This window comes from Ochlerotatus camptorhynchus, unplaced genomic scaffold, assembly GCF_037179485.1.
Source record: "Ochlerotatus camptorhynchus isolate MF236.1 unplaced genomic scaffold, CSIRO-AGI_Acam_v1.1 ptg000324l, whole genome shotgun sequence".
Lineage (NCBI taxonomy): Eukaryota > Metazoa > Arthropoda > Insecta > Diptera > Culicidae > Ochlerotatus > Ochlerotatus camptorhynchus.
The window spans coordinates 3,399,955-3,426,320 of record NW_027040812.1 but is presented as its reverse complement, the minus strand read 5'-3'; the positions used below and the strand labels follow the sequence as shown (position 1 = coordinate 3,426,320).

Sequence of the window (26,366 nt, the reverse complement as noted above, 5' to 3'; positions counted from 1 at the left end):
CGGGTATCGCGGGTTGTTTTCCTCGGGCCCTGAGGGATGTGGATAACTCAGATCTGGCAACACGGTGTAAGGTACACGACCAAACAACATGCTCGATGTCGTGATAACCACTGCCACACGCACATAAATTGCTGCCTGAGAGCCCAATTCGATAGAAGTGCGAGTCTGGGACTGTCATTCTATAACCTGATAATTTTCTAACTCGATGGTCCCTTCAATATCGAGTTGTTAACATTGTTGTTTTACTTTCCTATTAATTTGCGAAAGAAATACTGAGAACTTTTTATCAGTATTTCTTTCGCAAAATTAATAGGAAAGTAAAACATTTCAAGTGTTTAACTTAAAACACTGTACTCCTCCCGTACTTGGAGCTGTAAAGTAGTGTAGAAACTGTCAAGCGTGGTCGGAAACTGAAACCCACGTAATGAAATATTTTACATTTTCCTCTCGCAACATCCATCATACACTGTATAGCTGCCGCTAGTAGCCATGAAGGGCACGCGCATCACCCTCTGTACTCTTGCCCCCCCACACACCGCAACAAATTCCCCGGACACACGAGGAGACTCGTGGAGTTTGAATTATAAATACATCCTACATTCTGGTTGCTTGTCTCATGAATAAAATATGCTTCCTCAGATCGCAGCCTCCGCTATTTTTTCGTTAAACTTCACTTCAGGTGCAGGGCGTTAGTAGGTGGCATTTCTTTCAGTGCTAGTGTAAAAGAAATAAAGGGTCGGAAGGGGGGGGGGGGGTTATTCACGGAATTGCAGAAGTTCATCTGCGAGCACCCGGAACGCGTAGCTCCGACGCTGTTGCTGCGGATGTTTATAATGCTGATGATGAACATAACGTCGGGTGTACAGTTCTTTCCTAGAGACAAAACGCGTGTGAAACTCTAGTTATACAGAAGGGATGCTACATAGATATAGCAACCTGTTTGTTTGATGGAATGTTAAAATTTGTGAAGCTCCGATAGACTTTTCTCTCTTCTGGATTCTCTCAAGTTGCATTGAAACGCACCCCCCATTAGGTTTTCATTGGTTTTATTTCTCATTATTCAGCTGAATTCAATCGAGATATAGTGTAAAATAAATCAAGTTGACATCAACTTTGCAGTACAATTTATGTTATTTAGTATAGTTCACATAGCATTTCTTTCGCTTTAAAACTGATTCTTGAGTTATGTGTTTAGTATGTAAAAGTTGATTGATTGGCATTGGTTTCGGAAATTCTAACACACCATAAGATTGCCACTTGCCACTTGCCTTCAGTATCCATCGAAATTTACCCATTGTCTAATCTAGAAGAAAGAAAGTAACACAATCTCTTCATCGTCTCCATCGGCATATTCCAAGCAATGTCGATCCAATTTCATGCTAATCTTCTATCATCCGATGATGTTGTATTTAGGTTATGTGAATGTATTTCTCTCAGCCTGTCGTCGCTCACCTTGCTTCATGATATTCCGTACTCCTGCGCTGAAACCTACACTGGCATCTTTGTTTTTGTCTGTTTGTTTAATCTTACCCAAATACGTTACAACACAACCGTTCCTCCATCATCGCAGGGAAGAGATAAATTTGATGCTTTGTTTTGCGTAGGTAGGTGTGTGTCTATGCCATCGCATGATGATGGTTTGAAATATGACTTTTATACGAGCAAGTGAATAACAACTAATGGCTCCAGCTTACGACGTCCGACAGCAGTGGAAGCGGCTCATCTGCGGTTCGGTTTCGTCGGAATTTTCCCGAAAGGTAAAACTGTTGCCCGGCCGTATCTCGTCCGGATGGGGGGTGGCGATGCTGCTGGTGTTGGTTTTGCTGTTGTTGTTGTTGTTATTGTTGTTGTTGCTTTGACCATTACTGCCGCCCATTCCGGACCTGCTCGACTTCCGCTTTGATGAGCTCGATCTTTTCGGTGTAGCACTTTTGGATGTCCTGCAAGAGGGACAAGCAGAGGCCTTTTTTAATTGCTAAGATTGTTAATGTAATTTAGGGGATGGGGTCCACCAATATTAATCGGAGCTGGATTGGATTAGTATCTATGTGTATGTTTGAGGCATGTTATGGGAAATCGCACTGTGGCCTTTTCAGTTGAGTTGAGGTATTGCAACCAAATTCTTCGTTCATGGTGTAATAAAATATTAAATAATATTAAAAAAAATGTATCATGCTTCTTCCCTTTATAGTATCTTGCTTCCATATTGAATCATTGAGTAAATTTATCGAACTTCCTTTTGGAATGAATAGATCTATTCTATATTTGCCCCTCATCACCCTGGGAATCCATCAAAACTCTTATAACAATCCTTCGATTTTTTCCAGGTTCACACACGGTTCCTTATCGTATATATTTTTGTTTGGAGCATCTAGAAATTCCATGTAAACTTTCCGTAATTACGAAAATTTATTCGATACTAATTAAGATATCTGGTGCGGTACAGTGTAATCATATTGGACTCTGGCCCTGCACTGAGATGAGGTTCTGTTCAGCAGGGATGATATCCCAAGTAAAAATTTGGGTTTTATTAGGGTTCTGTAGACCATGATTTAAACTTGTAGTATGCTTTAAAACCTCAATAAAACTTACAATGTTGCTTGGGATGCCTGGAAATAGTTTGATTAAAATTATCTTCGAATTACCTCACAGATTATCAAGTTTACGCACTCTTCAAGTGTGGGTGTTGAAATAAGAGAGGAGTTTGAATGACAAATACACTAACAAAATACAATCAAAGCTTCACTATCAATAGCAATTTTGTTTTAAAGGCGAACTTGAACATTTTTTGATCAAACAATGATTCAAAAGATAAATAAAATCCTGAATTAATAAACTAATTACTAATAGAAATTCCAACAGAAGTGTTCATTTGATGTGAGAAGATGAATTCCCATGTGATTTAATGTATTACATGCCCCGTAACGTGAGTAGATCACCCTTTCGTGGCACGTTACGGGATGTAAGATCTACCACCGATTCCTAGTCCTGACTAATTTAAACTAGGAGAACAGGATTTTTCAGTAATCCTAGGAACACATCTTAGTCCTTGTTACTTTTGATGCTTTGTTGATAGTGACAAGACTCGGTTTTGTCCAACGAAGATGATCTTGAAACAAAGAAAAAATGAGTAAGTTAGTCTTCATCTATGTGATTCCTAATCTTCTATTCGTTGTTCCCTAGTTTGACTACAATAGATCAAATTACTGATCGCAGTGGTGTTAGGTCCCGAACAGAGGACAAAAAATGGTATCACATGATGAATTTTGACCACAGTCAAAAACTGACCACTTCTCCAAGGGGACCAGAACATGGCCAGATGTGGCCAGTAAGATCCTGTGCATTACAAATTACTACCATTAAACTGGTTTTAGATTTCGCATGTCATTTGCGGATTCATATGATGGATTTTATTCGTTTCAGGTCAGATTTAGTATCATGGCCCACACAAACCAGATCATCTTCTGGACATGTCTCAGAAAAAAAATTGACCGATTCCGTTCTATGGAACTGCAATACCTTTCATTTGGTGGTTATCCCAATACCTTAGGGACCATCTATATAATATATAAGAAGAGATCGTCATTCAGAACATTATTTAATAAGCCTACTGGCATTTTTTGTTCTCTTGATTTGTTTTCCCTCGATCTTGTTTTCCGTGCTGAGCACCAATGCTACCGACACCAGGGAGGCAGCTCCCACACCTGGACCCTACCTATCGACCCATCAACTCATGAACCGGGGACCAATGGCTTTACTTCCCTTCCGAAGAAAGGCGTGATCAGAGATGTAATGCCTCAGAACTGCCAGCTGAGGATTGAACCCAGACCTGCTGGGATGAGACGTAATCACGCTTACGACTACACCACCGACGCCGCTATGCCTACTGGCTTTGGCGTAGCTAATATTTTGTTTTCATCTGAGATTTTTTAGTTTTTTGATTCTGGAATGCTTCTGAAATTATACTATTATTTGCGTTGCTAATGGTGGTGCTAAGAGTGTCTGGCCCCCTCCTGAGTTTTTTGAAGATTTAAATTGTCAGTATTAGAATCTCCAAAATAAATCTGGAGAGAGCCTGAATCATTTAAGGGGGTAACATAAGTATCAACATACTAAGCCTCAGAAAATGCTAAAAGACTTTGAACTTCAACAAATTTGCATGATTTTCGGCGATTTTTTGAATAGTGAAAATTTTGAAGGAATTCGATGGATTGCTTTATAGAAAATCTTGATCCAAAGATCTTGGCAAATTAAAGTGAATTCAAGAAAAATTCTTTGAAAATGGGGAGAAGAATGTTTTGTTGTTTCAGAGAAGAGTTTGAGTTTAATTTTGAGTACATTCCATGGGGAATGGAGAATAATTCCATTCCATTTAAATTAATTTTGGTATCACAATGTGGAGTCTTCATCAGTGTCATTCCCACTAAAGACTTATCAAAAACATGATCCCCTTAAGTACTCATCCCCAGGTATCTGTCAAGATCACAGATATGATAATGAAACTAAAACGTATAGTATCGGAACCTACCTAACTAATTATAACCAAAGATTTAAATAAAATAATGGTAGAAAATCTATTCAAATCTCTGGTAGGGAAAAAGTTCCCAAAGGCTTGTACACGTTGTAGTTTCATTTGTATACTCTCTCTCTCTCTCTTGTATACAGCACTCTTGAGTAACTTTAGATGTTCAAATTAGAACGATGCGCTACCAAGTGGATTTCAATTATGACGTCTGGGTTAAGAAAAACATTTATTTCATGAAAACAGTGACTAAATTATCACTGTTTATTTATTAATTTTTCAAATGTTTATGGAAAATTAGAAAACTATTTATTTCAGCGGATTATTAGAGATATTTCCTATCAATTGGTATATTAGGATTTTAATTTCATCTATAAATAACAAAGTTATAGGCGTTCAAAACCTAACACCTTTTCGTGACGATCACAATTTTATTTTTAAGATTCACCCGTTAACCTCCCGTTAAACGTAATGTACGGCTTACAGTTTTTTTTAGATATTTGATTTATTTTTATAATATTTTTAGAATCAACACGTTATTATAAACTAAACAACCAATCGATGCATTTATATATTGTGTGGCAAGCACAGCGATATTCAATGCTCAAGAAAAAAACAATACAAAAATACATCCAGGACCTCGAATCGAGCATGCTGCCTTCGGCCCCATCTGTGTGATCTTGAAAATTTTGTATTATGGTTAATTGCAGATATTTCGTATAATTATGCGTCTCAGAGGACAATTGTTATAAGCAGAGTTGCAGCCATTCCTTTTTAATAAAGAAAATCTGAATTATGAAATCATTTGATGGATATGATGGTATTCTGCACTTGCAAGAAGGGTGCCTTGCATTCATTTTGGCTAAAGAATATTTTATGAAATTATGGAATACAACGGCCTACCATAAAGATAGCTCTAAGACCAGAAGGTCCCGAAGAAGCGTGCTCAACTTTTTGGCTCAGCTCTGGTACTCTCTTCGGTCCCAAGCTAACCGATGCACCATTCTAAATAAAGAAAAATTCTAGAACACCTCATTGGCTATCGAGATGGCTTCCAAGCAAGAAGTGCTTCGACAAAAAAATATGGGAGCTGTCGTGGAAAATCCAGGCCAGTCCCACACAGGTGGATCGCGAAACAATTTGGAATCGATAATTCAACTGTGCTCCGTGTGGTAAAATCGTTCAAGGAGACCCAGACGACCCAGCGGCGAGAAGGCAGCGGAAGAAAAGCGAAGACGGCCAACCCCGTGAACACAAAGAAGGTGAAGGATTACATCAAGCACAATCCGAACCTTTCGCTTCGGGACGCGGCCAAGAAGGTCAATTCTTCCGTCTGGTTCGTCCAGCAGACCGGACTTCATGTCTTCAAGGTAAGGAAGGCACCTAACCGAACCGATAATCAGAATACGGTGGCGAAATAATCCCGCGCCAGGAAGCTGTACCGCGAGTGGTTGATGCAGCCGAAATGCATCGTGATGGACGACGAGACGTACATTAAAGCGCACGCTAAGCAGATTCCCGGCCTATAATTTTTCGTCGGCAAGTCCCACCTGGATGTTCCGGAGAAGTTCCCGAAGAAGAAGGTCGACAAATTTGCCAAAAAGTACTTAGTGTGGCAGGTGACCTGTGGGTGAGGCAAATTAAGTAAGCCGTACATAATGACCGGCACCATCAACGGCCAAATATATAAAGAATAATGCCTCCAGAAGCGCCTGCTGTCCTTCCTCCAGTCCCACGAAGGTGACACTCTGTTTTGTCTGGATCTGGCATCGTGCCATTACGCGAAACCGGTTTTGTGCCGAAGAAGGCAAATCCGCCAAACCCGCCAGAACTTCGCTCAATAGAAAATTTCTGGGCAAGCTCCGGAAAAATTATGAAGGTCAAGCTCCGGAAAACAGGGAAGGTCTTCAAAAACGATAAGGATGAGTGGATGAAAGAGTATAATAAATATGGAGCAAGTGTTGCACAGGATTTGTTGGGTAGCGTTAAGTCCAAGGTGCGGACATTTAGACTAGGAAGAGGAGGTTACATAAATAAACCAACTTTGCAAAAACATAGCTAAAGGGCACGAAATTATTGCAACACCGAAAATGTCATGCCAATTTTCTTATAATGTTTAGAATCAAACCAAAATTTTAGGGTAGTTTTATACATATATTTACTTCAAAAATCAAAAGAAAAGTTAATCGATGGAGCCTTGAGTGTAAAATTGAACGCATTTTCGCTTGATACCCCCCATCAAAGTCTTTACAGTGTCATCCGGTACCAGTTTCTCAGTTTTTTTTCCATTTTCTTAACATGTCCTTCTCGTCTTTGACCGTCTTCTTGCTCTTCCGAAGTTCCCGCTTCATTATTGCCCAGTACTGCTCCACCGGACGCAGCTCCGGACAGTTTGGCGGATTCATGTCCTTTGGAACAAAATGGACAGAATTGGCCTCATATCACTCCAGGACACTTTTAGAATAGTGGCATGATGCCAAATCTGGCCAAAATAGCGGAGCTTCGTCGTGCTGCTGCAAGAACGGCAAAAGACGCTTCTCGAGGCACTCAGATTTGTAGATCTCGCCATTTACTGTGTCCTTTGTCACGATAGGCTCACTCCTCAGTCTGCAAGAGCAGATGGCCTGCCAAATGAGATATTTGTAGGCGAACTTCGACATTTTCTTCTTCTTAAATTTGTCGTCCACATCGAACTTGCTCTTGCCGGTGAAAAACTCCAACCCCGGAATTTGCTTAAAATCGGCTTTTATATACGTTTCGTCGTCCATCACACAGCAGCCATATTTTGTCAGCATCTTCTCGTAGAGCTTCCGTGCCCGAGTTTTAGCCGTCGATTGTTGCCGCTCATCGCGGTTTGGGAAGTTCTGTACCTTGTATGTATGTAGTCCAGCTCTCTTCTTTGCATTCTGGACGTAGCTCTGCGACATGCCGATCTTTTTAGCCAAATCACGGCTTGAGACGTTGGGATTTGCTTTAATCATCCGCTTCACCTTTCCCTCCGTCTTTTTGTTCTCCGGTCCCGGTTTTCTTCCAGCTCCTTTGACGTGGTCCAACGTCAACCGCTCCTGGAACCGCTTCAACACTCTGGAGACGGTTGAATGGTGAATGTTCAACATTTTTCCCAACTGCCGGTGCGACAGGTCAGGAAATTGCAGGTGTTTGGAAAGAATTTGTTCTCTCAACTCGCGTTGGTTCACCTCCATTTTCGTTGAATCGAAAAACACGACTTCGAGTTTGACAGCATGTACACAATACACATCAATGAGAAAGTGTGCAAAATTTGGTTGATTTTTACCCAATGGTAAAAAAGTTATGCCCTGTTGAATGTGTCGCAATAATTTCGTGTTCGCCCTTTAATATGTTGTTTGAGAGTTTCAAAAATATCCGTGATCATTTTTGTTTGTTTCATTTTTTTTTCGAGTACAGTCTTTAGAATGGGGTACGTCCGGTGGTCCACCGGTTTGTACAACGGTACTACAATCTTGTTTGCTCGATGGTATTAAGCTAATGGTGGGAAATTGCTTTATGTGGTGACTTTCTCAGTCTTATAGTAGAATCGATTGGTTTTTTACGTTCCTGACGTTTCGACCGTTTGTTTGCGTCTTTTCGACAATATGAATTTATATTTATATTAGCATCTTCAACTAAATATGAATTGGTTTGTTTGTGAAAAACTGAGTAAAACATACTTTATTTCGGAAATAAGACGTGGGTGCTTTTCTGGGGACGCTAAGGTCAGTTATGGGAAGTCAAAATACAGTACAGGGCAAAAGTATATACCATTGTGGTTTTATTTTATTTTTTCAGAAGAATTTCAATGAGCTGTAACTTCTAAGGATGTACATCAAAATATCTCAAATTTTGGCTGCTGGTTTATCTATTCAAATTATATCGGTATAGTTTTGGACTTGATTGGATGATTCTGTATAAAGTTTGATCAGTTTTAGAGATATGGAGCTTATTTTATAGCCTTTTTTTAAACTTTTATTTCTTGAAGTACGGTGAACCGATGCTGGGCCGAAGGTCATGAGCATTTTTTCTAATGACCATTCGGCCTAATTGCCATTTGGCCTAATGGCCTTCTTCCTAATGGCTTCCGGCCTAATGACCGGACACCCGAATCACCAAATAAACTGAAAGTCAGCACATTTGATGTAGACATATTAATCTTCGAAACAACTTTAATTTGACTAAAATTAGTTCACGACAAGAAACAAGCTATAGCAGTCTGCGAGCCATTTGATCGAATGCCGTTTTACTGAGTTTAATTAATTTCGATAAAATGTATTATAAGTAAAAGAATGGAAAATTACAATCAAATGTGATTAAGTGAAGGATAAAATCACAAATTAATTTATTTCTCATAAAAGTGTCCAATCGAGATCAAAAACTACCAATCCTTATTTTTCCCTTGATTTGTTTTCCGTCAATATTGTTTTCCGTGCTGAGCACCAATGCTACCGACGTCAGGGAGGCAGCTCCCACACCTGGACCCTACCTATCGAACCATTAACTCATGAACCGGGGAGCAACGGCTTTACTTCCCGTGATCAGAGATGTTATGCCTCAGAACATCCCAGCTGCGCTGACTGGGATTGACCTCTGGCCTACTGGGGTGAGAGGTAATCACGCTTTCCACTACACAACCGGTGCCGCTACGAATCTTCAATTCTCATATATTTTTCAAAGCATTGTCAAAAATAACGATCTAAAAATAACAATCTCTTTAAAGTATTAACCTTGTCATTTCGACATCTTATGAGTAGTACTGAGATTTGTCATTGTCATTGAAAGACTTTCGCGCGATATTGACAAAATTGTTTTTCCCATAGTCACTGACAAACTTGATCCTGATAAAAACCTTCGTCCAAATCTCATTCATTTTTGGTCAATGACAAAGATTCACGTGCTAGCAAAAAGTGTAATTTCGTGCATTCTGTGCATATTATTGATATCCAAGCATTTCAGAGCGTAGATGCTTGTTCACTTAAACAGTTCCATGTAATTGTGTGACCCAAGTCATTTAATTTCGTTACAAATTTAGTTAATCAAATAATCTACACATGTTCGTCACTAACAGCATTGTCACTGACAAGCAGAATTGTCAATATCACCGTGTATTGTCGAGATTTTGCAGCACTGCTTGAGAGTGCCACGATTTCCAGCTGCTTGAACAAAACCAACAACTAACCACCAACCATGTTATAAAATATTTAATTATAAGGACCAAATCATGCCAATATATGATTAAAAATAAAAGCTCATTTTTTAAAGAATAGTTCAGAAATTCCAAATTCCCTATTTCAGTTGTTATACAATGCACCGTTTAGAAAGTTTTTAAATTTTCAGAATCTCTTAAAACATTAAAATTTTACATGTAAATATTTATGGATCATGATACATTGTTAAGTCTCGGATCGTAAAGTTCCAGTAAGCTCAGAATTCAGAATCTCAAAATGTAATTAAAAAAATGTGGTTCTTATTTCAATTCAGTAATCTAGTATTGTCCGAAAGTTTATGAATTCTTCGAAAGTATTCCTCAAAACGGCACTCGACCAACCCAAGGAACACACAAGTTCTAGAACAGTTTATATAACTTTTATATGACTGGATTTGGTTGTAAAGAAGTGTACTCAACATAATTCCATGTATGTATGTCAAGACATTTAGCTTGAGTCCTGTTGCATTAGCTTTAAAAGTTCTGCTTCTTGAGGTGGTAACTTCTACGGATATTCCGGATTGTTCAGAAGTTTGAACTGAGAGATGATGTGGGTATTTTGTATAGTGGATGGAGGGGATGTACACATGAAAACACTTGTGAAAGATAATCATTAATTCTTCAAACGATTATTGACAAAATAAAATCTTGAAAATTTCCAACGATGCAAAACGCATGGCTTCTACAAACATTCAAAATTATATAGAAAATAAGATGTTCATATTTCAAGAAAATATGGTAGAAATAAAAAGCAATCATCTGCATAAGAAATAGATTTACCAATAACGAGATTTGAACCTAAGATATGTTATAATAAACTACTTTTATGTTAATTGGTGGTAACTTCTACGGATGTTCCAAAATGTTCAGAAGTTGGATCGTGTCCATTTATGGTTTTGTAACCAATCTTCTATTTCCAAATTCACCCATTTTTTGCAAAATAAATCGACGTCTATATTTTACTACATAAAGGGGTAGAATCTTACGAACAATCAGGTTTTATTCTTCTTTCCTTTATTTAGCGTCGGTCTCTGTTCCGCAATCTAGTGCCAATCACCGACGGACATCGATTGCCATCCATTGACGGCAATCGAATGTGCAGGAAGGCAGCTTCCACACCTGCGTAGGATATCGCACCCATTCAACACACATGGATCGGGACCAACGGCTTTACTTCCCTTCCGAAGGAAGACGTGACCAGAGATTTGTATGCCTCAGAAAAATCCCACCGACCTCGGCTGGGATTGAACCCAGACCCATCGGGGTGTTAGAAAGCAGTCACGCTTACCTCTACAACACCGGCGCCGGCAACAATCAGGTTTTAATCATCCATGATGAAGATCCACTTCACAATTTTAAATGTATACACTCACTTCGTGTCCTATTATTTAAGTTGTTTAAAGCAAATCCTAGCATGATGTGGTCTCTTTTAACGATGATTCAGACTAGTTTGTGGTAATTTTATGGTGCACATTCAGTAGGAAAAAAAAATAAATCATGCGTTTATCATGAGCCAGTCTGATAATATTTAAATCAAAGCTTCGCAATATGGCTATTTTCACGGTAAGTCCAGATCTTCCGGAAGGCCAGGTGGTCGCCCTGGGTGTGAATCATGCAAATATTAATTTAACACATTTTTCATTGTTTGTATTGATTTAAAAATTAATGAAAATCAATTTTACACACATTTCAAAACCGAAAATTTAACGAATTTAAAAGAACCATGCATTTGGGATAAACTGTCAGTACGATTATCTCAAGGCTATTATGTACAAAGGGTTTTGGTGAATTTTCAGTAAAACTATCAATTTTAATCATTTTATTTTTCACCACAATTATCTTTCAACATTTTTTGCTGAGTTTGGAAAACAAGGTACAGCATCCACTCTGGATAAGCTAAATTTAATTTGGATCAATCATGATACCCCCATAACCATAATTCAGTCAGTACAGATGTAATTGAAAAAAAAATAGCACGACTTATCATGACTCACAGGGTGATTGTAGGTGAAAATAAAATAAAATTGTTGTAACACAAATAAGGCGGTACAGAAAATCATCACAAAACAAGCAAAACATTACCTTTCAGCTTCTATTAACACCACAGCAATTAAGACAGGACTGCGCGAAGGTGTCGGGGCGGAAAACCGGAAAATTAAGTAGGAGGAGATGGAGTAGGTGATGGAGTTGTTCTCTTTCCTTGTTTTCTTTATAACTGCCGTTGGTCTTTTTTTTTATTTTTTTTTTTTATTTTGCTCTCGTAAGTTCGTAAACGTGCATCCATCACGGCATACTGAGGCAAAAGCAAGTGGGTTGGTGAGCGCTACTAATAATAACACGTAGCAGTCAGTAGTAGTGGTAGTGTGTAGTTAGTGGGTGCTCCCAATGCGTTTTTCCCTCCCCGATGACGATTCCCAGTAGTGAGCAGTGCGCGAGAATATGAGAGTGAGTGTGGGCTAGTTTTTTGCTACGGGAAAGTCTAGGCCAGCTTGTCGCGCCGTAGTCTGAAATTAAAAGTGCGAAAGAGAAAGAGAAAAGAAATAAAGCGATAGAGTATTTTGTTATTTTTCTCAGTTTTCTGTAAAGTTGCTGGGATTAAGGTAGGAACGAAGCAAAGTGCGAAATTTTGTTTTTGGTAGGCGGAAAGGAATCGGATTGAACAAAGAGAAGCAAGCGTGGAAATGGGTGCCGAACGAAATCGGGGTTGACCTATTTTTGGTTAAGTTGGAGTTGGTTGCGGCACTGGTTGGCTAGCTGACTGACTGACTGACTAACTGAGTTGCACTATGTCGGTTAAGGCGTAAACAAGAACCGAGGGAACAAGTTGCATTTCTACGAAAGCTGCATGGTTCTAATTAAAGACGAAGCATTCAAATGGGAAATCCTGACCTGTCGGATGGTTTATATTTAGTGCTGATTTTGGGTAAAAAGGAACATTTGAACTGAGGGATCAAGTGGGTATTTTGTATAGTGGATGGAGTGGATGTACACATCAAAACACTTGTTAGGCATGGATCTACGTTTTATAACAAAACAGATGAATTTACTTGAGATAGTCATTAATTCTTCAAGTGATTATTGACCAAATAAAATAATGACAATCTAAAACGTTGCAAAACGCATGGCTTCTATAAACATTCAATATTATTGAAAAATTAGGATGTTCATATTTTGAGAAAATATGGTAGAAATAAAAAGCAATCATTTGCATAAAAAATCGGTTTACCAATACCAAGATTTGAAGTTAAGATATGTTATAACAAATTAATTTTATGTTAATTGGTTTGTATACAACATTTGCATCATCATCATCCAACTGACATGCAACACGGCTTTTTCAAGGGTCGCTCAACCTCGATAAATTTACTTGAATTTATAGACTATTCATTGAATGCAATGGATAATGGATAGACATACCAATGTTACTTTTTAAATTGCAAAAAATTGGAAATGAGTTAGGGCTCCTGAAATGGCTTGAATCATATTTAACTAACCGCCAACAAATAATTAAATTCAACGGAAAGAAATCGAGCCCAATTCAAGTCACTTCAGGCGTCCCCCAAGGCTCTCATTTGGGACCTCTCCTTTTTATTCTATACGTAAACAACATTTCTTTCATTCTCAAAAAACTTAAATTGCTTATTTATGCCGACGACATGAAGCTTTTTTTGGAAATAAGAAATGAAGAAGACATCAATATATTCCGGAATGAAATACACATATTCTACATATGGTGCAAAAAAAGTCTATTAGAATTGAATGTAAAAAATGTAACTTAATATAATTTAGCAGGAAAAAAACAACTTCAAATATTTCAATTGCACTAGGAAATCAAAATGTAGAAAATGGTGAAAGAGTTGGGGATTTAGAAATTATCTTAGACTCTAAACTAACTTTCATAGACCATTACAACACAATTATTCACAGAGCAAATAACATACTAGACTTTATCAAGCGCTTTTGCTATAACTTTCAGGACCCATACACAATTAAAACATTATATATCGCCTATGTGAGGTCAATACTGGAATATTGCAGCATTGTATGGTCTCCTTTTTCAATCACACACGAAGAAAGATTAGAATCCGTACAAAAACAGCTCTTCGTAAATTAGGTTGGACATCATTTCCTCTTCCATCATATGAAGCACGCTGCATGCTTATAAACATACAAACATTAAAAGAGCGTCGTGAATATGCAATGGTTTCATTTGTAAACGATATCGTTTCGCAACGCATTGACTCCACAGAACTTTTATCAAAATTAAATTTCCATGCACCTACTCGGCAACTCCGAAATCGAAATTTATTTGCCTTAAAACATCATCGCACAAATTATGCAAAATATGGGCCATTAAACCGCATGATGGCCTCTTACAATCAATACTGTGAAACCATTGACTTTACAATGTCTCGGCATAAACTAAAACAATATTTTTACTCCAAAAGGCATTATAACTCATAAAAAAATAGGAAAGCTGACACTGCTTAATTTTTATTAAAGAAAAAAATATACTTTTAACCTTTTGCCCAAAGTTGACGAAATAAATAAATAAATTTAAGAAAACAAAACTGTATTCTAATATGTACTAGTCTACGTTGGTTGACGAAATAAAAAAATAAAAAATAAAAATTAATAAATCACCATCATCATCAAATGGATAGATATCAAGATATCAACAATGAGCTATATTCGTGCTCGATGTAATGTAACTTGCAAAGTCTAACCGAGAGGCGCTAAGATGGTGATTTTTGCTAATGTAATCGCATTTACATATAATAATTTAAGTGTGCCAAAATTTATAAAATCTAGGATTTCGGTTCCATTTAATGCAGATTATGAACATGCAATATTCATAAAAACCCAATTTTTCTTGGAACAATGCTTTATCTGGACAATGCAACTTGATATTTTTGATGCTGTTTAACAAATGTAAAACAAATATATCCTTCAAAAATATGGCATGGGCCCAATATAAGGGACACTGAGGCCGACATTATGGACATTATCCCTACTTCGTTTCGAAAGCAGCTGGTCATTTGAGCTCCAAATAGATTAAATGCATTTCTGTCGGTGCCGGATTCGGAGGGAATTACACGAACTGAGCAGTCGGAATCGGAGTTCGTGAAGTTTTGCCGATTCCAACTCCGACTCAGGCGACGATTTCAAGATCAGACTTTTTTTATTTCTATAGAGTGACTTGTTCGACAGAAGATCAGAAGATTGTATTCAGATTGAAAACAATAATACTTTTATAAGTATATTTTCTGTAAATTCTCTGAAAAATTAAAGGTTCAAAAAAATTAAAAAAATGCTATCTTTATGAAAAAATATGTAAAGAAAAAGATTTTAGAAGCATAAAACATGGTATTCTGTTCCTAAATTTAACAAAAAAATGTTCAAAATTGTCTTTAAAATAATGTTTTACGATTTTTGGTTATTTATAAGTGTAAAACTAAAATTTTTATAGAAGATTGTTTTTTTAATAAGCTTTCAATAAACGTATTCAAAAATATTGAAAAAGGTATTTTTGTCATTTACATTTTAAAAACTATAATAGTTTTTTTTTCCAAAATCATTTGTGTTTCTGTACGGTGTATATTTTTCTTAAAAAGGAAATATTGTTTCGTACAACTTTGTCTTGTTGTTGTAAATATTCTAAAAAACTTTTTTACGTACGACTACGTCTTTGTGGACTATACTGGGGTGCAAATTAAAAAATTCTGTGACGCAATAGTGTCAGGTTTTAAAAGCTTATGATTTGGCAGATTTGTGTAAGATTTGTTTGGTATAAAGATTATAAAAAATTATCACTAGTAAACTATTGTAAATTGAAAAAACTTTAACGCCGCAAGCAACCAATCACGTGCTTGTTTGCTATGACTACCGAGAGAACTAAGAGAGGCGAGCCGATTGTGAGGCTATAAAAGAGCTTCACGTTTTGTTTCAGTTGGAAGGTGAACAGTTGAGTTCAGAATTCTGCTTTCAGGCAGCACTAATATGCCATTTATTTTCAAATTGTTTGCTTAACTGGACATGTTGACAAGATAGAAAGTTTTTGTCTTTGGAAAGGTGTTCACACCATCTACGTCACACTATTTTACATATAGCTTCATATTGCTTTATGCCCATACAGATTACAGTGACCTTATATGAGCAAAATTGTTTTTCTTAAAAGACATGAGAATTATTATGTCTTCATTCAGATTAAATCTGCCCCCTAAACCATTTCAGAAAATAAACGCTTGAAGAAATAACCGCCAACAAAAGAGAAATGCAATTTTTTTTTTGTACCCAGGAGTTTGATTTTATGTTGGACTCATAATCGCTCATGCACTCTTACAATGATCTGTCCCGTAACGTGGGTAGATCACCTTTTCGTGGTATGCTACGGGATGTAAGATCTACCACCGATTCCTAGTCTTGACAACTTCAAACTAGGGGAACAGGATTTTTCAGTAATCCAAGGAATACATCTTAGTCCTTGTTACTTTTTATGCCTTGTTGATAGTCATAAGTCCTCGATTGCCTGGACCGAGGATGATCTTGAAACAAGGAAAAAATGAGTTAGTTAGTCTTCATCAATGTGATTCCTAATCTTCTATTCGTTGTTCCCTAGTTTGAAGTGGTTAAGACTAGGGTTCTGATGCATGGTCACTATCGGTGTAATTTTTTAATTTTGTTGTTAAGGAATCCAATTTTGATTGACAAAGGGGGGCGCCTTTGGAGGATGTTTCAACACTCCGAAGGGTATAAATAGCGGGACCTTTCAATTATTTAGAATCGATTCCTTGCGATTAAGGCAAGAATAACAACTGTATCAAAACCGAATACTTCATCATTTCTCAATAGTGATGAAGTAATACGACATGCACTAAACTAAGGACACGGGATATACTACAATAGATCAAATTACTGGGCGCAGTAGTGTTATGTCCCGAACAGAGGAACGTTAAGTTCCGAGAACTTCAGGGCGGTTTGATAAACTTCTTCAGTAAAATTCTGATGAAGATAAAAGATCTCCAGAAGTTCCATTAACTTCATGAAAATTGCAGAAACTTTGCAAAAGTTTCAAGAACTTCAGGGACGATCAGATAGCTTCTAGTATGTTTAAAAATCTTAAGGAATGACCAAAGAACTGCGGAACACTTCTAAGATCTTAAGGCAGTTCCACGAACATCAAACACATTGTAGAAACATAACAGATGTTCTAAGAATAAAAATAAAACCGTCCAGAAAACTTCAGCGAAAGTAACGGGAACGTCAGGTCAGTTCTGAGAACTTCAGGGCAGGTCCACAACCATCAGAAAATTAGGAAAATTTCAAGAAGTTAAATTTTTTTAGAGCTTTCTGGTAGTTCTAAAGGGTGTAGTGTCTTCAAAATTTCCCAGAGTTTTTCAATTGGGCGAAGGTCCGGTGAATTTGGTGGGTGCATATATTTTGGCACAAAATTGACTCCGTTGGCTCGGTACCACTCCACCACGATTCGAGCGTAATGGCAGGATGCTAGATAAGGCCAAACAGAGTTGATCCTTTGTGCTTCCTTATGAATGGTAAGATACGCTTCTTAAGGCACTCTTTCGTGTAAATTGCACCGTTGACTGTTCCGGAAGTGATGAAGGGAGCGCTTATTTCACCACGTCCGCAAATCGCCTACCATATCAGAAACTTCTTTGCAAATTTCGATGATTTCTTCTTTCGAACATCCTCCGGATCATCAAACTTAGACTTGGTAACGAAATTGACGGAAGTCTGCCTTGACGTAAGTTTTGTTATCGATCACGATGCAACACGATTTGGTGAGCAACTTCGTGTAAAGTTTGCGGGCGTGGGTGTTCGTATTCCGGTTTGGGCTTTTTGCACCTTATTAACATGTAACCCAGCACGCTTCATGGTTTTCTGCACAAAACTGACTGTCGCCTTGGACTTTTAGCAACATGTCGAATTGACATGTTTGGATGGTTCTTGAACTGTTGCACCACTTTCCTGGCCATTTTACTGTTCATTGAACCACTTTTACAACCATTCCCATCCTTCCTTCAGGCACTCAGACGCTTCTTGAAGGTTCTTATCACACGAGACACAGTTGTATTTGCAATTCCAAGCTTTTTAGCGATTCACGCCCTGAATTTTGATTGTAAGTGCACACCATTTTTTCACGGACAATTTTTTGTTTTGACGACATGACTGGAACTACTGTATGAATAACTTTGAAACTTAACAGATGTAAACAATATACTAAAGGGTGTCCACGATGAAATTGCCACACACAAAATTGATTCGCAAAATTCGAGTTTTCATCCGATTGCCATCAAATTTTCAGGGATTGAGAAATAACTATTAAACTTCATTTTACCATTTTACTCGTATTTTATTTACAGTCCATACGCAAATGCCCGCACCTTGGCCTTGACCCCGGCCATAAGATTCTGCACAACCTGTGAATCAATCGTTTTTTGCATGTAAACCCATACTTTCTTCAGTTCCTCGACTGTCTTCACTACCTTAGGTCGTTTAAGAAGGTGCTGCTTCATAATCGCTCAGTACTTCTCGATGGGGCGGAGCTCCGGAGTGTTGGGAGGGTTGAACATTTTCGGCACGAAATTGACCTTATTGTCCGCATACCACTTCAGCACGTCCTTGGAGTAGTGGCATGAGGCCAAATCCGGCCAGAAGATTGTTGGGACGTTGTGGGCCTTCAGGAGAGGAAGCAGCCGCTTCTGGAGGCACTCTTTTATGTACACCTGTCCGTTCATCGTGTCCTGGGTCACGAAAGGTGCACTCCGCTTCCCGCACGTGCAGATGGCTTGCCAAACCAGGAATTTCTTCGCAAATTTGGACATCTTCTGAGTGCGGACATGCTCCGGAACGCTGAACTTATCCTTGGCCGTGAAAAACAGGTTGCCGGGGATCTGTTTGAAGTCGGCCTTCACATATGTTTCGTCGTCCATGATGCAGCATTCAACTTTCGTCAGCATGTTGAGGTACAACTTCCTGGCACGGGTTTTGGCGGACTTTTTCTGCTTCTCGTCGCGATTAGGGGCCTTTTGTACCTTGAACGTTCGAAGCCCAGCCTTAGTTTTGGCCTTCTGGACAAAACTTCGGCTTAGGTGCAGCTTCTTAGCCACATCCCTAACGGAGGCGTTCGGATTTCGGTTGAAGGCCCCAACTACGCGGTTGTGATTTTTGGTGTTGTACGAAATACTTTTTCCTTCACTTCTGGGCTTCCGATCGGTGGTCAACCGTTCCTCGAACCGCTTAATCACTCGCGACACCGTGGAATTCGCGATTCCCAAAGTTTTAGCGATGGAACGATGCGAGAGATCCTTGTTCTCGTGATGAATGCGCAAGATTTTATCACGCACGAGCTGTTCTTTCGACTACATTTCCGCGAGTTTTGATCACAGGACTTTAAAACTTGCAGGATGTAAATAATGCACTATGAACTAAATCCACCCAAATTTTCATTAAATTCTACCCAACGGTTAAAAAGTTAGAGCAATTTCATAGTGTGGCAATTTCATCGTGGACGCCCTTTATCTTTCGCCGATCAAGAGTTATTGACGTTTTTATACTAAAAATATGCACTTTTCAAATGTCAATATCTCTGATTGGGGCAAACAAAAAAAAAAGTTTTTATACGGCATTTAAAAGGGAGTATGTAATTCTCAATAATATGAAAAAAATGGAGGCATGTTATTTATTAAACTCGTATAAAATCAATTTGAATTTATTCATATATTTTACTATATTCGGGTATATCTTTTTTATGTAAATTTCCTACAAGAACAGTTGAAAACTTTCGAAGCAGACCGATATGGTGAATTATTGGATAGACTTGAACAAAAATCTTGGTTTTCCATAGTAATTCTCATACAAACTTCAAATGGTTTGTGCTTTCTCAGTTTCTCACCAAATGGGTTCAAATTTTGAAAGGTTAGTCAAGATCCGATTTGGAATCGTTTAAGTATTGTGGAGCGAAATTTTCAAATATTGCATCACTCTAGTGTTCACACCATCTACGTCACACTATTATACATATTAATTCTTATTGCTTTATGCCCATACAGATTACTGTGCCCTTATATGCGCAAAATTGCATTTTTTAAAAACATGAGAATTATTATGTCTTCATTCAGATTAAATATGCGCTTTTAAGCCAATTTAGAAAATAAACGCTTGAAGAAATATCCGCCAACAAAAGTGAAAGGAAAAAAAAATTGTACCCAGGAGTTGGATTCTATGTTGGGCGCATAATCGCTCATCCCGAGCAGAAACCGATAGCTAATCGATAACAAATGAATATCTTAATGTGGTATGTTACCAGATTTTGGTATGCTTGTGGTTTAAAACCTTGTTTTGATATAATTCAGTTATCTTCATATTTTGTAAAATATCAAATGAATACCAAAATAACAAAATATGATATTTCAGTTTTCAGACAATTATACGTAAAAGAGCTATTAAATTGGTATTAGAAGACCTTCAAAATAACAAACTATGGTATTCTTGCATCTAAAAAAGCGTCATCGGAACATCAGACTTGGCAATGAAATATTTTTACCCAAGAAGTTGGAGGATGTCGGCCTTGACGTAAGTTTCGTGATCCATCACGATGCAACACGATTTGGTGAGCAACTTCGTGTAAAGTTTGCGGGCGTGGGTTTTGGCATTCCGGTTTGGGGCTTTTTGCACCTTGTTAACATGTAACCAAGCACGCTTAATGGTTTTCTGCACAAAACTGACTGACACCTTGGACTTTTTAGCAACATCTCGAATTGACATGTTTGGATGGTTCTTGAACTGTTGCACCACTTTCCTGGCCATTTTACTATTCATTTGACCACTTTTACGACCACTCCCATCCTTCCTTCGGGCACTCAGACGCTTCTTCAAGGTTCTTATCACACGAGACACAGTTGTATTTGCAATTCCAAGCTTTTTAGCGATTCACGCCCTTGGATTTTGACTGTAAGTGCACACCATTTTTTCACGGACAATTTTTTGTTTCGACGACATGACTGGAACTACTGTATGAATAACTTTGAAACTTAACAGATGTCAACAATATACTATGAATAAGATTTACTAAAATTGTCTGGTTTTTTACTCAAACTGTTCAAAAGTTACAGAAGATTTTCGGTGTGCCATTTTCATCGAATACACCCTTTATTATCTTCAGGAAAATGATTGGACCTTAAGGTAGTTCCATAGATTACAGGAAAATTTCTAGAATTTCTGTGAAGATTAGAGACCTTTAGGGTAGATCTGTTGACTTTAGGAATAATGCAGAAACTTTATAGAAGTTGCCAAAACTTCAGAGAACTTTAAGGATCTTAGAGAAGTTACGTGAACCTCTTTGCAAATATGAGTACTTCAGATCCATGTGCATGATTGACCGCCTGTTATTGCCAGATCAGCTGTAATTACATAGAGAACCAATAGACAATGCTTGGGCTAGCATTCATCTTCAACTTGTAAATACTGATGATATCAAACTAGGCAATACCAGCGCCGGCCGCGCCCGAACGCAGGTCAAGAAAGGAATGAGTAGGGATGTGTTGACGTGGCACTTGCTTTGATGGAAGCCGAGAACACCTCTGCACTTCCACGAGAAATCACTGGGATGTTGTGTAAGAGCGTTTGGTTTGCAGCAGGGTGCGTTTTGGTAAATTATAAGCTGAATTGATGTCCTAACGATATATAACGCGAAAGAGCATGGAATTGAACCCACGATATTCTGTTCAGTAAGCAAAAACGTTTGCCACTAGGCAAACGAGCTTCTTTTTTAACTACCCACCAACAGTGTTGCCACATTATTTCCATTTTCAATATGTATTTTCGCAGTTAAAAGTCTTTTTAAAATGCTTCTGTCTTGCGATCTCAACTCGTTAGAAGGTAGTGGTCTTCGACAAAGTTGTTCTGATGAATAAGACCTACAGGATGATGAACGACTCAGTTCAGAGTTCACTCACCCGGTGAAGCTTATGTGTAATTTGACATCTTATTGCTTGATTTATCTTGACAGTACGCCTAGATAAAAGTTTACTGACAAGACCTATAGTATCGACATCTTGACTAGATAGAAGGTTGCTGTCGACACGAGCTATTGTATAGTAGACAACTCAGTTCTGAATTATCTCACCTAGCGCAGGTATACGATTTGACTTATAATTACTTGCTTGAACATCTTGAAATCTCAACTAGATAGATGGTTTATTATAGAATAAAACTTATAGGTCACTTACATTATATGTCAATAATGGGGTCGTGCTTGAGGCTCAACCCTTAACTTTTTCAATAAATCGTGATGAATGTGGGCGTCTTAGTGGAATACCTGTATAAACAGAGAAAGAATTATTAGTAATTTCCATTTAATGTCACTACCTTATTTGGTTATGCTTTACAGATACGCGTATTTCGTCTACAATGTGCAGACTTCTTTAGTGTCTTGTACTAATACTATTTCAAAGTCGAGTATTAGTACAAGACACTGAAGAAGTCTGCACATTGAAGACGAAATACACGTATCTGTCAAGGATAAGCAAATAAGGTAGTGGAATTAAAAGGAAATTACTAAGCATTCTCTCTCTATCTCTTTATATTTTTTCAATAGCTTTTCAACATGATTCACGTAGGGAGTATTGATTCTTATGGTTAAGCCATTTTAGCACTCAATTATGACACGTCGAAACATGTCTACAAAAACGAGATCTCATTGTATTGATTTGGAATGGCACTTGAGTACTTGGCAATGAAGAATTCTACATACGCTTTACATACGCGTATCTGTTAACTGGATAGTAATTAGATCAGAATTAAATGGAAATAATTTAACCCATTTCAAAACCTTTTTCTATGTTTTAACATTTTACGGTTCGATATAATTTAAGGGTGTTTGTCAACACCAATTTGCGTTCATCCTGTTCGCCAGAAGCTATAAGATCTAAGCCTCTACTGCTGCTGCTCTTATTATTAATATTTGTAAAAGTAGAATAATAATGTCAACTAATAGCCAAACAATAATAATAAGAACAACATTTAATAACACATTTCAATGCCTAAGCGAATTAATTTTTTGATAAATTAAGCTTATCGTTAATGAGATCTTTTCGGAATATAATATAATAGTGATAGTCAATTTTGTGAAACAAAGTGTAGAGTTAATTTTGGAATTGATTTAATATGAAGTGGGTGCGTTCTGTATTCAGAACCATGTGTTTCAAATCGAATATCAATATCAATGACATACATTTTTCGAAAATCCAGAATTTCAAATTAAATTCTTAGCCATTGGCTTTCTTTGTCTCGATTTTCATTTGTTAAGTATCTAGGATTGAAATTTAGATGTAACCTCCCTCATATTTGTGGGTGTTAATTGATCTCATGTTCTTATCGGCGTGGATAAACTTTTTTTGATGACCTTCAGTATTGAATATGCCAAATGTTAATTTAAAAAATATGTTTAAACTCTTGTTACTCAAAACAGGTGTATATTTATTCATAAGTAAATTATGGTATCATTTTACAGGGACAGGAAGGCATAGTGAACCGGTGGAGCATTATAAGCATCATGTACATTAATCACACATTTCTAATTATTCAATGAAATTTAATTGGTAGTAGATTCAATATCATATTGAACCTACTATTAATTAATGTGTTATTAACAATCATTAATTTAAGGCTAGTGTACAGGATGTTCATAATGCCCATTTGCTCAGTATGCCCCTTATTCCATTACAAATAAATATTAAATGGATTCAAAAAACAATCTAACGAATAATTCTTAACGTTCGTTAAAATTCTTACATAAGAAAATTATAGAAAATAATTGAAAATTTTTCATAAATGTATTGCCCCGGAGTTGGAGTCAAAGTTGACAGACATCGTTTCGATAAGTCGGAGTTGAAGTTGGAGTTACTTTTTACTGACTTTGCAGCCCTGGTTTGAACGAATGTAACCCTATGATGTATAATTTTCATCGTTTAATGCATTATTGATTCATCTCCGAATATGGATGCAAGGCTCATCTTAAAATTATTCCTCACCGGAAGCACCTGGCAAGCACACTACCAGCTCAACGCCCACCACGCTTCAGAATAAATTAAATTTCAAATTGTCCAACTCAAGTCAAGAAGGCAGTAAACTATCGCACTGGATACTATTTAATTACGTTGCTGTAATTACTCAGCTTCCAACCACCATCGTGTGAAGAAAAACAAAAAAAACAACCATCACCCACACCGCACCATGTGCGCGCTACGACTTCATCGTCGCATCAGTTAGGAATTTCCGTATGTAAAAAAAAAACATCAAGACCGGACATGCGAGGGGAAAGGCATACGGGGGAAACGGAATTGAAGCCACCTTAGAAATACACTGCTCTCACTCGCACGCAAATCCGAGCAAATCGACAGCTATCCAACTAACCTTGAACAGATCCACTTGCTTCGTGTACTCCTCTCGCAGATCGTTGTACAGCTTCTGGGAAGCGACAAGTTTCTTCTCGAGCAGTGTCTGCCGTTCCCGTTCCGCCTTCATCTTGCTGTCAATGTTCTCGAAGCGGTTCTGCAACTGTTCGTGCTCCATGTTTCGAATGTTTAGCATATCCTTGGTGACGGTAACGACTTCCTTGATGTTTTCGATCTGATTTTGCAGGGCTTTGACGTGCATCTCCTGGGTTTTGACTGTTTTGGTGCGTTCGAACAGCAGCTCCTTGGCTTTGTTCAGGACTTCTTCGTGTTTTTCTTTGAGTTTCTTAATTTCTTGCGCATCTCCCTTCTTGCCGTTGGATTGACTGGCAAGGACTTCACTCTCCAGCTGAGAGACCTTGGACTTGAGAATGTCATTTTCGAGCTGCTTTTTCTTGAGCTCACTTTCGAGGTCCTCAATGCGCTCGTTGGAGTTCTTGGTTGGTGAGAGTTCACACTCCAGTTGGATGACCTTGGCCCTAAGGATGTCACTTTCGATTACGCGTTTCTTCAGTGCATTTTCAAGCTCGCTTATGCGGTCGGTAGATTCTTGAGACTCTGTGGGTTCTTCCTCAGCATGGTTCAGCTTCGATCGCAGAATATCATTTTCGATCTTTAGTTTTCGTACTTCCTTCTGGAGTTCTTCCACTTTTGCGTTGGCGGGACTGTCTGCCAGTGGAACCCGTTCCAGCTGTTCAACTTTCGACCTAAGTATGTCATTTTCAATATTCTTTTTCTTCAATTCAGCTTCTAGCTGTTCAATTTTATATGAACTGACGCCAGAGTCGGTTTGTTTATTCTCTAGCTCATTCAATTTGGAGCGCAAAATCGTACTTTCTGTAGTGCTCTTCTTCAAGCCCCGTTGCAGCTCTACGATTTTTTCATTTTTCGAATCCTGCGCAGCACAAGATTCATTTTCAAACATTCGCATCTTAGCTCTCAGCATATTTCCCTCGGTAGTACTCCTCTGAAGGCCCTTTTCGAGATCTTCGATCCTCTCAGTTGAATCTTCTTCATCCTTATCGGCCGCATCGCTTTCCATGGAGCTGACCTTTCCTCTTAAAATATCAGCTTCAATCTGGTACTTTTTGACAAGCTTTTCCAAATCTCGAATTTTATCACTCGACTCTTGATTGGATACTGGCGTGCTCTCAAATTGCTTCAGCTTAGATCGAAGGATATCACTTTCAATGTTCTTTTTCCTCAACTCTCGTTCGAGTTCTCCAGTTCTCTCTGAAGGCTCGTGGTCACCTTCCAAATCCTTAACCATCTCCTTCAGTACCACACTCTCTGTCCGTTGAAGACCCTGAACCAGCTCATTAATTTTCTCCTGAGCATCTGGAGTTTGTGGTGCCGAATCGATGTCCGTTAGCTTTCCCTTCAAAATACCATTCTCAATTATCCTCTTCTTCAGCTCTTTCTCCAACTGTTTTACCCTTTCGGCCAAGTCCTGTGATCCATCCGGTTTCGTTTCTGCATTGGATAGTTTAGATCGGAGGATATCCAATTCCATCGACTTTCTCTTGAGTTCTTTTTCCAGAATCTCGATCTTTTCGTTGGAGGCCGCATTGTTCGACGGGACCGTTTCGAGTTTGCCCACTTTTGCCCTTAAAATATCACATTCAATGGTCTTCTTCTTCAGATCCTTATCCAACGTTTTGATCTTCTCTCGCGAATCTTCACATTCCGTCTCCAGCCGGCTGATTTTGCTCAGGAAATCCTTCTCCAGCCAGGCATCGAAATTGCTCATATCACCAATTTCATCCAGATCCGACATTTTTCTTCTGCTAAATGTTCACCTAACCCACTTAAAAATGAAACTTCACTTGCCAAGAAAAACCTTTTCCGCACAAAAATCACCGTCTCTCTGCGGAGCTGCGTACGAGAAAATTTCTTACCGACCAATTGCACACGATCACGATACCGATGGCCCACCACTACAAAGACTCGAGCAAGTTCTCTCCGTCTCCGCAAATTCCTTCCTGAAATTCTTTTCTTCTGTTTGGCTTCTTCAGCCGTTTCGAATGAACCAACTGAAAACCACTTGACGTTGAAATGGTGAGCACTCTCACGCGGCCACGTCGGCAAGCGATACCGGTTCGGTCAGACTTGACTCACAGCCACCTACAGACTAAAGGTGAAAATCGATGAA

The 26,366-nt window shown here is 38.3% G+C and overlaps 2 protein-coding genes across 4 annotated transcripts in view; one reads left to right on the top strand and one right to left on the bottom strand.

Moving 5' to 3' along the window:
• The window catches only part of LOC135707992 (protein O-mannosyl-transferase TMTC1-like), an 860,006-nt gene that overhangs the window by 431,515 nt on the left and 402,125 nt on the right, over positions 1 to 26,366 (top strand). The window lies entirely within an intron of this gene.
• LOC135708001 (uncharacterized) lies at positions 1,777 to 26,366 on the bottom strand. Of its 2 annotated transcripts, none has more exons than XM_065229936.1 (2): positions 24,174 to 26,366; positions 1,777 to 1,940 (listed from the first exon to the last, which is right to left on the bottom strand). In XM_065229936.1, exons 1-2 carry the CDS (start codon positions 25,989 to 25,991, stop codon positions 1,863 to 1,865), a joined length of 1,896 nt encoding a protein of 631 aa, XP_065086008.1. In that variant the 5' UTR covers positions 25,992 to 26,366; the 3' UTR covers positions 1,777 to 1,862. The 2 variants fall into 2 exon arrangements, with proteins under 2 accessions (XP_065086008.1, XP_065086009.1); XM_065229937.1 differs by lacking the exon at positions 1,777 to 1,940 and adding an exon at positions 11,868 to 12,244.